The sequence below is a fragment of the Oncorhynchus gorbuscha genome, linkage group LG03, assembly GCF_021184085.1.
Source record: "Oncorhynchus gorbuscha isolate QuinsamMale2020 ecotype Even-year linkage group LG03, OgorEven_v1.0, whole genome shotgun sequence".
NCBI lineage: Eukaryota > Metazoa > Chordata > Actinopteri > Salmoniformes > Salmonidae > Oncorhynchus > Oncorhynchus gorbuscha.
Genome location: NC_060175.1, coordinates 79,939,127 through 79,953,603, shown reverse-complemented (window position 1 = coordinate 79,953,603; position 14,477 = coordinate 79,939,127). Strand labels below are relative to the sequence as shown.

The 14,477-nt window shown below is 40.0% G+C and overlaps 2 protein-coding genes across 2 annotated transcripts; both read right to left on the bottom strand.

Moving 5' to 3' along the window:
* Window positions 1-3: 3 nt before the first annotated feature.
* Window positions 4-7,201, bottom strand: LOC124031987 (rho-related GTP-binding protein RhoA-C-like). The gene is made up of 5 exons (XM_046343887.1): window positions 7,044-7,201; window positions 2,460-2,615; window positions 2,037-2,157; window positions 1,797-1,927; window positions 4-1,541 (listed from the first exon to the last, which is right to left on the bottom strand). Exons 2-5 carry the CDS (start codon window positions 2,613-2,615, stop codon window positions 1,368-1,370), a joined length of 582 nt encoding a protein of 193 aa, XP_046199843.1. The 5' UTR covers window positions 7,044-7,201; the 3' UTR covers window positions 4-1,367.
* A 4,287-nt stretch (window positions 7,202-11,488) lies between these two features.
* Window positions 11,489-13,900, bottom strand: ndufb11 (NADH:ubiquinone oxidoreductase subunit B11). The gene is made up of 3 exons (XM_046337145.1): window positions 13,660-13,900; window positions 12,805-12,935; window positions 11,489-11,712 (listed from the first exon to the last, which is right to left on the bottom strand). The coding sequence occupies exons 1-3, from the start codon at window positions 13,843-13,845 to the stop codon at window positions 11,583-11,585; spliced, it is 447 nt and encodes a 148-aa protein (XP_046193101.1). The 5' UTR covers window positions 13,846-13,900; the 3' UTR covers window positions 11,489-11,582.
* Window positions 13,901-14,477: the final 577 nt, after the last annotated feature.

Below are 14,477 nucleotides of genomic sequence, written 5' to 3'. Positions count from 1 at the left end.
CCATTCCCTATAACAATTTATTTTCTTAAGAGTACTTTTAAAAAGAGGACTGTGGAAATGTGAGGATGCATTTGTATACAAAAGACCTCCCACACAAATTACTAAGATATTATTTAAAGAAATTACTTGCGTTTAATAGTATGACGTATTGTCAATCTTTTTCATGGATTACTAAGCATTTTACATGTTATTTTTTAAACTCATCCTAAAGTTACTAATTTTTGCAAAATATGCACAACTGATACAGGATAAGCCAGTAGACTCTCACAAGGTTAAACATACAGTACAAGAGAGGAAAAACAGGAAGACATACAGTTTTAGAAAGACGGACTGGAGGGAGTGAGCAATAGGTCACATTAAAACCCCACTCAAAACCCACTCCCAATAATAGCCTGGCATGCAGGCAAAAACAATCTGCAAGAAGAAAATACCAAATTTGCAAAACCTTTCACTTAATAAAAAGTCACCCCCCCCCCTCCCCTTTCAAACCAAACAGTGTTTGACAGTCCGCATCAAATGTAGATTCTTTATGACTTGAGGCCAACTAATGATAAAAACAAATTCTAAAATTATTTTTCATTATAATACATGAAAAGGCGTACAAAAATCAGTTAGTATCAATATTATTGTATGCATTTTAATATACATTTTATAGTCAAAGGCAAATAAAAATATGTAGCCATTTAAAATCAAAATTGCTTGTATCAAATTAACTATACTATTGGACCAATTATATCATAAGAGGTGCTGGTCCATGCAAGATTATGATACCATAGAAGGAGATGCTGGTCCGTGCAAATATAGGGTTAGTCTATCCATTGGGAGAACAAAGAAAATAAACACCTATGGTATGGCTGGACAGAAATGAAAGACAAGCGCAGACAGACACTGCAAGCCAGGGAGGTCAGAGTTGGGAGAACATGCACCATGATGCAACGAAACCCCCTTTCTCTGACGATGCTCAGCTCTATGAACCAGGGCAATAGCACTATGGTGAACAACCTATCATGAACACCAATTTTATCCCGTCCCTCAAGAGTACACCACCCTGACAAGTTTACCAGAGAGATGTTTTTTCTTTACCCTTTACCAAGACCCAATTTAAAAAATCTTAACCTTACGATTATCTTATTTTTAAAAAACAATTGGCAATCAACTTGGCCTTCAATGTAAACTCCCTTTTTTGTTACATTTGACCTTAACCGTCTCCATTTCCTTTGGCCTAGTTTAATTGTGTTTTTCTCCCTCACACCCCCCTTGAAACTCACCCACCCTTCCACAGAGGCAGGCTTAGAAGAGGGGTGCAGCGTTTTCCTCTGCCCAATTTGTTTCCCCCTTCCTACTCGCTCCCGTCTTTCTCCAGCTCTCTATAGCAGGAGGCAGGCATTCTTCTTTCCACGTTTCTTGGCCTGCAGCGCGGCCCTGGTGGCCATCTCAAACACCTCCCTCACGCCGTCTTTCGTCTTGGCTGAGCACTCCAAGTAGCCAAACGCGTTGATGCGGTTAGCCATGTCCCGGGCCTCTTCTGGCTTCACTGGTTCCTGTTCACGTGTCAGAGGTGTAAAAGTATTCAGAGGTATTCTATGGTTGGCATCCATTGTGACATACTAAACCACCAATCATAACAAGCCAAACAAAAACATAACTAGCTAAACTGAACTAAACAAAAACCTCAACCTGTGTATATTTAGACAATAGCAGACAATACATGAAGTGTCAGTAGCTATGAGGCAACACAACCACATTAAAATAAATTTAACGGATTGTTTAGTTTCAATGCTACATTTAAGAAATACCTGCTTCATTTTTGCTAGCTCCCGACGCGTGTGCTCGTCATTCCGCAGGTCCTTCTTATTACCCACAAGAATAATGGGTACATTTGGACAGAAGTGTTTTACTTCAGGGGTCCACTTCTCTGGGATATTCTCTGTTTCAGACACAGGGGATAATTTTAGGAAAATGCTGCTAGTGAAACGGGATAATTTGTTGCATTTACCACACATGATAGATTAACTTTACAGTCACCAATGCATTACCCAAGCTGTCGGGGCTATCTATGGAAAAGCACATGAGGATGACGTCAGTGTCAGGGTAAGAGAGAGGCCGTAGTCTGTCGTAGTCCTCCTGTCCAGCTGTGTCCCAGAGGGCCAGTTCCACCTAGAACCCACATGGAGAGCAGAAATTCACATTTTAATCATTTAGCAGATGCTCTTATTCAGAGCGACTTACAGTAGAGAATGTATACAATGCTGTTTAGCCAAAAACTGTAACTTGCTCTGGAGAAAAGGTGAAAACTAAGACTTAAACATAAAAATCATTTTCAATTGTGTCTTGATAGCATACTGTGTGACTAACAGGGTAGTGGGTTCGAACCACCCATCTCACCTGACTGTACTGTCCAAATGGCATATATTATTTATTATATTATATTTACTGTGTGACTAACAGTATAATCTCACCTGCTTACTGTCCACCTCAATATCTGTGACATAGTTCTCAAACACTGTAGGTACGTAGACCTCAGGGAACTGGTCTTTACTGAAGACTATGAGCAGACAGGTCTTTCCACAAGCACCATCACCAACAATCACCAGTTTCTTACGGATCGCAGCCATCTGCAAGAGAATTTCTCAGTTAAAGTGCAACATTGAATTTGTGATAATATAGCACAACCAAGAAAATTAAGATTTGTAAGCAAATGTGTTCATACAGTGTTAACCTGTTACTCAGACCCCCTCTGGTGGCATTTTCTAAACAATGCATAATATTGTATATTACCCTCAAAGTAAATTTTGTTTTCAAAATGATAAGTTCTACAAACACAGTACTGTTAGAAAGGTATGAACTGTGGGACTCAGATAAAGGTGTCAGAAACAAAGTAACTACTACAGGGCCCGAGATACAGCAGTCTAGATTTGAGAAAATATGTCACCAATTACTGTTTTCAAAAATAAAATATTTTACCTAATGATGGCCTAAACATACGCAAATTCCCATTGAATCACAGGGCTGCAGGGCTTTTGCAACGTGATATACTGTCATCTTACAGGAATGATATACTGTACATATGAGTACAAAGCTGAAGTCTACTTATCCATTTATTTAAATATATCCTCCGACTAATTCCCAGTTCTTCCACTAGAAAGCAGTAGGAGATCACACGACGTCTCTTGGCCACTTGAAACCAATTGCGTTTGATTTGGGTAGTGAGTCATTGTGCCAAAATGGCTGAACGGATTGTCAAGCCTGTCATCTTAAATAACCTTCGCAAATCAGGGCTTTCAAGTTATGAGGTCGTTTTTTGTTGTTGTATAAAATACAGACCGGTGAAGAAACGTAACTTATTTCCCCATTGTAAATAATGAGCTAGCTAAACGGTACATGTGGAGGATGCAAACAAGGTAATGCGGTCAGTGTTCTGGAACTCTACCGCACTGACTGAGTTGGCCTAACGTTATCAGCCCATATTTCCAATAGACATTTAACCATGGTTGCGTCCCAATTTTAACTACGTGTGGCCTCTTGCACACCCCCAACACATAAACGTATTGGATTGTAGTAAGCCACCTTTTAAACCCATGTAGGCTATTGAATAAATGCACACTTTGGGCAGAAAATTGGAACGCTGCACAAGTAAGTCTGAGACATTTTGTTAATTGCCCACTCCGTCTACAATCCATAATACTGTGTAAACCACTTCATGTGTCGGACTGGACTGCATTTTATCCAGCGGCCTTTGAATGTGACCCAAACCATGGTTCAATTGGACCACTACGGTGCATGTTTAGTGCAGAAGTGTTCCTACCATAGTTTCCATTGTGAAAACATGGCGCTGGGCATTTGACCGGCAGCATTTTAAAAGTAGGGGACCCATGTGCATTGGATGCTTAACTTGTTTAGGGCGTCCACTCATGGTGCTCAGAATGACAGAAATCACATTTAAATTAATTCATCTTAAACAGAACATGCAAGTCTTTACCACGCACTTTGAAGATGTTAGAATAACTCCACATGTACTTTCTCAGCCAACAAGAACGAACAGCGAAATACGTTACGAATAGTAGGCTGAGTAGATTAGATCGAGTTAATTTGTCTAAATTCTGACTATCACAGTTTGCAAAACTGTTCAATGCATGGATGAGCGCGTAGAAGAAGGCCTGGGCTATAGACTATCAGATACGTTTCTTATTTCTTTACAAGGGAAAACACAGTTCATGCAATTCTACTGTCTGGAGACATTTTCAAATGTTTTTTTTATACAACAAATTACAGGGTAGCCTACTCTGCTAAGACTAACAAACATATCAAGAAAAATGACGTCAATCTAAACTGGAGGAAATGATTGTCCAAAATAAATGTAAGTGGCACTGAACCAACAATGATAGTGAATATGCGCAGTGCGCACTCACCGGGGATATGGCCGATGCTCTCAGCTGGTGTCAATAAGATAGGCAATAGGCCTACTGTTTGCTTAATTAAGTTGAGCATTTTGATAACTAATAGACCGTTTGGAGTCATTTCATTGTCTTTTCTTTACAGCAATAGCCATTTGCTTTCCCGTGATTTTATTTTTAAATATTGCGATGACTGGTTGGGCCTCTACTTTTCACTGACAATCACAACTCAGCTAGCTGATACTTGCTGCCTTTGCTTCCCACTGTAGGCAAAGCAATACAACAACAAAAACTTGTTTTAAGGCTAGGGATAGCTAATGATCTACTGTGGCCAAATCATGCTTTAGTAGGCTATTTTGAATGGTTGTATTTATTTCTGTGTAGTAGAAAATGTACCTATTATATCGGGCAGCTTGAGAAAGAAATAGCCCAAACAGACTCTGGGAGTTGTGAGACGGTAGATCCCAAATTCATACAAATCAGTAGGCCTAGGCAACGAACGTCAAAAAGCAATGAATCTGATGCAACAGATCAGAAAGTTTAGCTTAAAGTGTTGATAAACTATTTCTTAACATTATTAGCACAGGAATGCGCACAAGGCAATAGGCTACATGCAAATGTGCATTTGGTTACCGGGGGGGGGGATATAGAACATGAGCGAAAATAGGCTTTGTTTCAATGGCTTATGGAAGTCTATAAAATAATATCTTCAACTGATATGGTCGGATTTTGCCTAGGCTACTTTGAAGGAAGGTATTGAACTATGTCTCATATGAAATAAAACGTTCAGGGTTCAAACAATTAAGTAGCTATGTTTTCAAAATGCATACTGCCTCATACTCATGGCAAAGTGTTGTGATGCGATGAAGCCTGGCATGTTGCCTAGCATTTGAATGGCGAATGGGTAACGCGCTTCAATTAATTACAAGTTGAGAAATATACCATTGCGTTTAGAATTGTTGCACAATATTGGGTTTATAAAAGCGCTGCCCGACAGATGTTCCATTCACAGGCTCTGTATCTGTTGTGCACGTGTGATAAATAAGATAAACGAATAAACACGCGCCAATTTAGTACCACTAAATTATGCAAATTACCCATAGAAGATAAGTATGACCAGTCAAATGTATTTACATCAACGAATAGGCTAAAAGTCTATTTCGCAATGGGATTTTTTTCCCGGGCAATTTGCCGGTGCCAATTTTATTTATCGGCTTGATTATTACCGTCTAATTGAAACCCTGGTTCCCACCAACAACTGAATTTGGGGCTAAGCCTCCTAAATGCGTCAAAGGACCTATGAAAGCCAGCCACCAACTTCAGCTCCAGTGACATAATCTGAACATCTGGAACATTACCATAGAGCCAGTTTCCCACACACAAAGTTCGCCATTGCAGTGCTTTTCAGTCCAGGACTAGGGTTAATCTGAGTCCATGAAAACAGTCCGTAGTGCTCAAGGCCTGTAACCCCATAGATTTATAGTAACCTAACTTTAATTATTGATCTAAGCCTACTGAATTTCAGGAACATGCATAAATGGAAATGTTTAATACATTAACATGGAATGACCCATCATACCAAAAAAGTCACTATCATCACTAAAGACAGATTACCTGCTGAAGACCCTTTGATTGAGATCAAGCTAGCCACCCCATGGACGCATGTCCTCAGCACCCCAACTCTCACAAAAGCCCTCAGGGTTTCAGGGGTTAGCTTCGCCCACGCTGTGTATTAGCGTTATGAAACGTCAATCATCTCTTGCTAAACGGTTTTTGAAACATGCTGATATGCCCCTCTTTCAAAAAATACAGTAAGTAAGGCAGTTTTGCACAGACCTATATGCTATGTGTGCCTCCAGTTGACGAACTACACTTCATATCCAGTTACACTTAAAGGTGTTCAGAGTAAACTAGATAGCACAGGTACAGCTTCTAAAACAATGGTTAACGATGAGCGTTGGGGATCTTAAAATTCCCCACAGGCTTGGCAGAAGATACTATCGTCAATAGGCGCTAAAGGTAGTTCGTCTATGAATGGATTAGCCGCACCCAAGTTCTATTAGCTAGCTAGTTATTTCCCCCTCTTCAAGTAAACTCAGTGCTAGATAACTACTGTAGCTAGTTGGACAAACAAATAGTTAGCTACAATGATTCTCATTTAAAAACGCCCAGTATTGCAAGTGCGGTTCGGTGGACGGCGGTTATTTACATTGTCACTTGTCATGTCAGTGGTATCTAGCGAGTTAGCTAGGATAGCTTGTTAACCAAGTTAGTTAGCTAGAGATCTTGTCGACTATACAGGGTGAAGAGTTAGCTAGCTAGCTAGCTCTCAGACCAGGGATGTGTTACGAACTTCCTAATGGTGATGATGGCACTGTATACCCGACTCTGGTGACCTGCTATCTAGCATTGGCCTGTATAGCTCTGACTGGTGGAGCTGAAACGATGAGTCTTTTCACTTCAATTGTTCGTTCGTTTCCGGCATCAACGCCGCTAGCTAATTTGTCACTCTGGCCTAATGTCATATTGGCTACAGAAAACACGTTTTAAAGCCTCATCCAAACATTTAGTTTATAAAATGGTCCATTTTCATGGTGATCAATAACAACGATGTTAAAATAGGTTACAGTTAGCTACTAGTTTTATTACCGTTTTCGTTGCAGATGTCCTCGCCTTTTTCTTTTCCTGTCCGACCCTTCAACCCCGCCCCCGACAGTGTGCCACGCCGATAACATCCGCCTATGCCCATGATCTCGCACCAATAGGACGCCTCAAATTAATGAGTGACAGATATTTAAGTCAACAATATATATACATGTTTACCGGTTCAGGGAAAAACGGAAGTCACGAGTGGATCTTGTTCGGTCCATGCTAATAGAGATCCTTGGGACGTCCCTAACCCAATATCGACCAGAACCTGTCATTTCAATGGGATAAAATGAATCATAGTGAAAAGAACAAGCAAGGTGGGCAGAGCCAAGCACAAGCTAGTGAGATCCTATTGGGGCATTCTACCATTTATTTGCATTTTGACGTTAGGGAACGCCTATTCAGTGCTAAAGCGAACTCAATTGGCCCTTGCACTCCTTCAAAACAACACACTCTTGTGAAACTTTGGCAAAGGGTAAGGTCTACAAAACGCAGTCCACTCAGTTACAAATTCTAGTTTTGGAAACAAAACTGTATGGAGATCAAATGTTTAATCGATGAGAAAATGAGCAGAAAGTCGGCCAAAATCGATCTAGTTACATCTTCTCCCACTACCGGCCATTCGGCTTCCTCTCATCACCATATTTGGTAGTAAGTGAAAACGCCAAACGGAAGCTTCTCATTTATAGATCCGGGGAAATATCTGGTTCATTGTTCTATTTTTTTGTTGTAAAATGTTAAGGGTTATGGTAGGGTTTAGGGTACAAGTAGGGTGAGTCAACATGTTCTTTACTTGCACGAACGTAAACACAGAGAGAGAGCGAGAGAAATCAGAACCATAGACAGCCACATGTTATCGAGGCTTACATTGATTGGACTGAATTGTTTTTGGTATCTTTCAGTTGTCACTGTATTAGACTAAGCATAAGTGATTTGATGATGTTGAACTGTTGCTGTAATAGTGGAGGCAGCTCCTGTTTTCTTTGCGACTTGCTCTCCATGGTTCTAAATCAATAGTTGTTTATTAGTCCGAAAATGTTGGAAACGTTAACTTGCTTGAACAAAAGGTTTGGTTGAATTGAATTCACCACTGTATTATTGTCTCGGCTTTAGGCCTATACATCACGGTCGCAAGGCATATGAACTAACAGGTTATAGAGCAAACAATGCAATTTAGCTAACCCTTCAACCTAACTCCTAAACATAACCTGAACCTTAACCCAGCTAACGTTAGCCACCTAGATAGAATTTGTAACATATTTTTAGCAAATCCATCAAATATTGTACAATAACATTTAAACATACTGTTTACTGTTGTTTTTCGTAGTATGCACAGGCTCAGTTGCGCATATCATGGGTGTGTGCAGCCTATGGTGTTGTGATAAAATTTTCATCCTGATTGTCAAACAAATCACTTTGATCCACCATAATAATTGCATAATAATGTATTTATTTTGCTGATACTCCGTACCTTTTAACCCCTAATCTAGCCAAGTCTGTTTATAATTTCGGACATTTGGTAGGTCATTTGTTTGTCACCTATAGTTATATACAGCTTCTCTTCTGTCATAACTTGTTGCCCTAGAAGACTAAATAAAGTAGTGCTCACAAGAATGTCTTACGTCGATAGAATTAATTCATTAATGTTGTTAAGATCGGTAAAATTGTATTTCGTTTAGGGACTGGGGAAAAATGCAATAACTCAAACAGTGGAAAGATTGGTGTTGTGCAAAATGTCCAATGTCAGTTTAAAGAAATAAAAAGCTGAGAAAAAACATTTCTGATAAGACCTAAGTTAATCTTGGGCGCATATTTTATGTGGTTGAAATACTGTCTGCTTGCATAAATGTCAAATATAACACATTACACGCATCTTCACATTTTCAAGAAATACATCATTTCTCCACTCCTTTTCTGGAGACAAATTAACATTTGTATAATTTTACTGCAAAACATGAATTCTGCAGAAGTTATTATAACACACTATATATGTGAGAAGTTATAGGCTTGAGATCAACTAGATTCTGCAGCGGGCCAATTTTGTTTCTTGAGTGTATTGTCAGGGGGCCCAGAATGTAATTACAAATAATTTCTTGACTGCAAATTGACCGCAAGTACCCGAAACAGATACATTTGTATACAATCACATACTGTATCTCTGTATTATGCGTTGGAATACTTTGGAACAGACTTCCACAATTAAAATGACTTGGAGCTGATTTGCTGGTGTTTACAGTCTTATGTCCAACAATAAAATAAAAATATGGTAAAACACTTTGTCAGAACTTGGGGGGCCAAATAAAATTGCCTGCGGGCCACCAGTTGAGGAACCCTAAGACCGTAAGCGGGATATAACCTACTATACGGAATACTGTGCGCATGGAAACATGGTCATTGAGAGAAGTGAAAAATCGAGACTTCCATTAGACCCGATGATGTGTTTCTATGCATGACCTTATCTAGCCAACGTCACCATGACATGACCTGCAAGTGTGATCCGGGATTTCTATTGGATAAACAGTTTCTGCAATACTAAGTCAAGAATTTTGGGTGGGTCAAACCCAAGACTGTATAAAGCAGTAAATCAATAATTAGACTTGTAACATTTAGGGATTATAATATAAACGTTATTGCTTGCTTATGCCAGAGAGAACGAGACAACGCAAGATGTTTTACTCTGCCCAAAATCTGTTCACGAAAATAAACAAACATTTTTGTAATTGATAATTTGCTACAGGGGGCTTATTTGATCGAATAGAAGTTTCATAATGGTTAGGTTGTTATGAATGCACTGATATAGGTGGACGCACATGGCATTTCGGCATCTTTGAAAAAAACGAGTTAACATTGGAGTTGTTCCTGTTGTCATAGAGATATATGGATATGGATATATCATCATGGATATTTAAGTAATAAGGCCCGAGGGGTTGTGGTAAATGGCCAATATACCACTGCTAAGGGCTGTTCTTAAGCATGATGCAACATGGAGTGCCTGCATACAGCCCTTAGCTGTGTTTTATTGGCCATATACCACAAACTCAGAAGTGCCTTATTGCTATTATAAACTGGTTACCAAATTGGAGCAGTCAAAATAAATGTCTCATACACGCTGTATACTATCTGATATACCACAGCTGCCACCTAATCAGCATTCAGGGCTCGAACCACCCAGTTTATAAAAAAAACATTTTACCATGGACATTGAGGACTTCCACCATTTTAATGTAGTCAAATGAGTGTGTATTCCTGAGTTGGACGCAATCAGCCAATGAAGAAGAAAACATATTACTTTAAAATGGAGATTGCCCATACTGTCACAGACGCAGTAGCCATGTGTGGGTAAAATCACTGGGGAAGCCAAACGCGTATGTGTGTGTGTTCATGCAAGTAGAAAAACATGTTGACTCACCCTACTTGTAGAGAAACGCCAATGCCATCCTCTTCTCTTTCAGGTTGATGAAACGGTCTATCACTCTGTCATACAGTACATTTGTTCTTGTCTTAGGTTACCTGACTAAAATTCTTGTTCACTAGCCTAACTTCCATTCATGGGCAACTTTAGCTAGTTAACATTAGCCTTGTACATCTAGCTACATATTGAACTTCAATCCTCAGGACAGGGGCACAGCAATGTATGAATTAATGATGCATGCTCTCAATGGGATTTGAAAGCATCCAAGCGAGCGAAACAGCACCCCTCTGTCTTTGTGTAGGCCATTTATCTGAAGCTGTCTGGTCCAAACGAGTATGACATTGTTGCCGTCCGTAGCATTGAAGGCAAGGGAAGCCAGCGAGCATCTGGCCTCCCTTGACAAAAAAGTACAAAATAATGAGATGTCATGGTTTGTTTTAGTGTTTCAGTTCATCTTTAACTGAAGCCTATTCTTGCACGCATTGTGATAAGGGGTTACTGGTTGGTACTTAAATCCTTTTCTTTCAGAATGGTCATAAGGCCACATTCAAGTTTATCAATCACCAGCACTACTACTGTGTGCACTTGTGCATCCATGCCATCACTCAAAGGCTGTGTTTACACAGGCAGCCCAATTCTGATCTTTTTTCCACTAAATGGTCTTTTGACCAATTTCATCAGATCTTTTTCAGAGCTCATTTGATTGGTCAAAAGAGCAATTAGTGAACAAAAATATCAGAATTGGGCTGCCCGTCTAAACACTGCCTCTGTCGATGTATGCCTTTGACTTCCTGGACATTGTGTTTGCTCGTGTAATATTATTTGAAGGGGGCGGTGCATGATAACAATGTCACACTTTCACAGCTGTGGTATCATCCACTGGAGATGCGATGGCATGGCCTGTGGCAACTACAAGGTGCTCACAGAGTTGACTCCAGTAGTTTGACTCTATCGTACCATTTCATGATCACAGTTGCTAATAAAGGCTATTCAGTTTGACCACTGGCTAGAAAATAATGATCAAGCAATGGTGTAGTAGAGTAGTGTATGTTTAATAACATACTGAAGAGAAATTTACAGTCACAGAAATAAACAAATGATTAATGTGCATCTCCTTATAGTACATCCTACTCTTCTCCGGCTCCTGGTAGCACAATCTTGCTTGGGTCATAGTAGTTCTCCTCCATAAGAGGAAGGCCTGCAGCCTCCCTCTGTGTAATCAACCTTTCTGCTTCCCTCCTGGCCCACTGCCTCATACTGGTGAGAAAAAGACAGGCCAAAAAGATGAATGATCAATTATTGTGTTTGTGGTGATCAGTTATATCAAACATGTAAGATGTGTATGGGTTTGTTGGATGCTTGTTTAGAGGTTCAGAGATGGAGACAACATAAGTGAATTTGTAGAGTCCAGAAGGGTATCCTACGAAGCAAGCTAGATCTACTCAGAGGTTTCTAAAGCTAACCAGCTTCAGTTAGCTTCACATTCCAGCTCAGGCTTCATCCATACTGCGATGGTGGATATTGCTCATCTAACTCAAGGAACATTTAAGTAGTCTCTCCTGTCTTATATTTGACGAGGTTGAAACACTTCTGACACCATGTTATGATCTTCGTCAGATATGACTGTACTGCAGAACATGAGCAAATGGCTCAGCTTCAAAATGTTAGTGATACATTTAGTGATGCCCAACCCCTGCCTGTACCCTAGTTATTGATGAAAAAAACAGGCCCTAACCCAATGTATAATGTCGGAGTCGGGTAGCAGAGCTCTTATCAATGCACAGTCACCTTTTTCCCCCACTCCTATCGATACAAAAAGTCATACAAGTGTTACTGTGCTTGAAGTTTAAAATGCATTCTGTCATTACTAAATGTGTAATGTGATATTAACATTACTATTTTTTAACAACAAAAAAAACATTCGATTAATAAAATACTCAATCAGTAGTCTTCGTCGTCAAATGAAGGGGATAATGACGCAACCTTTTCCAAAAACAAGACAATTTGTCTCCTCACGTCACTGCCTTTAACTGAAAAGGACTGGTTTCCGGTAGTTTGGTTTCCTCAAAGTAGTGTCTGGTTGACAAGCTTGATAGAGATGTTTCAAGACATTCTTCTTTAACCTGTCTCCTCCCATTCATCTACAATGATTGAAGTTGATTTAACAAGTGACATCAATAGCTTTCACCTGAATTCACCTGGTCAGTCTCATGGAAAGAGCAGGTGTTCTGTATGTTTTGTATACTCAGTGTATATCTACTGTAGCTGGGCTTTTCAGTTCTCAGTTACTCTTTGTGAGAGCAAGTGACAGTGCAAGTAACAGTGATGTGCAGTGCAGCTTAAACATACCCATGGTCTGGCAAATAGTGGATGAAGGTACCTCCAACCACAATAGCCATTGAGATGCCAAAGAAGAAGGCCATCCTCATGTTCCACTCGTCAACGACAGGGTCCTGAGAGAACCCATGATAATCTCGATTCTGTAGAGATTTGAGAGAGATTGTTGTCATGGTTTCATGATACACCACTGTGAAGAAAGTGTTAACTAGCTAGCTAATGTTTCTAGCTAGTACTATCCCTGAATGCAGATAGTCCAAAAATATCAAGGACAACAACCACCCAAGCCACTGCCTGTCCACCCCGCTACCATCCAGAAGACGAGGTCAGTACAAGTGCATCAAAGCTGGGACCGAGAGACCTAAAAAACAGCTTATAGCTCAAGGCCATCAGACTGTTAAACAGCCATCACTAACACAGAGAGGCTGATGCCTACATACAGACTCAATCATTGGCCACATTAATAAATGGATCACTAGTCACTTTAATAATGCTACTTTAGTAAGGTTTACATACTCATCTCATATGAAAATACTGTATTTTATACCATCTTGCCTATGCCGCTCAGACATCACTCATCCATATATTTATATGTACATGTTATTCCATCCCTTTAGATGCGTGTATTAGGTAGTTGTGGAATTGTTAATGTTACTGCACTGTCGGAACTAGAAGCGCAAGCATTTCGCTCCACTCGCATTAACATCGGCTAACCATGTGTATGTGACCAATAACATTTGATGTAGTACTGTAGCTAGCCACAATGTTTGACTGAAGGAATGCGTATCGTTATGTCAATAACTACAATGGATGAGAAAAATGTAAATAAGAGAATGTTATTTACGATTAGATTCAGGACCAACTCACCTTTTCGAACGCGCTGACCTCTGCGTGTCCATGACTTTCCTTGGCATGTGAAGGCTGCAAATCCGACACTGTGGCCGAACCAGCAGCACCCGAGGGTGGCGATTGAGATACGAACCGAGTCCCGCACATAAGATTGGTGCGAAAACGGGGCAAGGCAGGCCCAAACCGTGACAACCGGGCGAGCATTTTGTCAGGTCAACACTTCGAGTCTCCGGAACCGGAATTGTTTTGCATTTTCTTCTTCAATTTGCGAGACAGCAGCAGATAATTCCAAGATAGGGTATTGTCGCCACCTACAGGACGGGTTGGGAAAAGGGGGGATTGCAGTCTGCTGCTGTTACCAACCACGAACACAGCCCAGTGGGCAAAGTATAACGTCTTTTTATGACGCAATATTTTGGTCACAACTGGTTGAATTAAAATGTATGCATTTTTACTAACCAGAATACGACCAGTTGGTCATAATTGTGACCACTATATTATGTACCGGTCAAAGTTAAGACCTCATCATAACCTGGTAATGACCACCTGTTGTTACATTTACATTTTAAATGTGTCATTTAGCAGATTATCTTATCCAGAGCGATTTACTCATACAATACTAGTGGTTAAAATTGTTTCCTCAAACCGTTGACATCTATGAAAAATTAAAAGTAATATACAATAATAAGTAGGAACAGGAATAGTACTTAGGTAAATGTTCATTGACATGTTTTTCACCTGGCCTAAGAAATTACCAAAATTGCCCCTCATTACATAACAAGCACATACCCTACCTGCATTTGTCAAGGGAAATTAATTAAAGCATTCATAAAAAA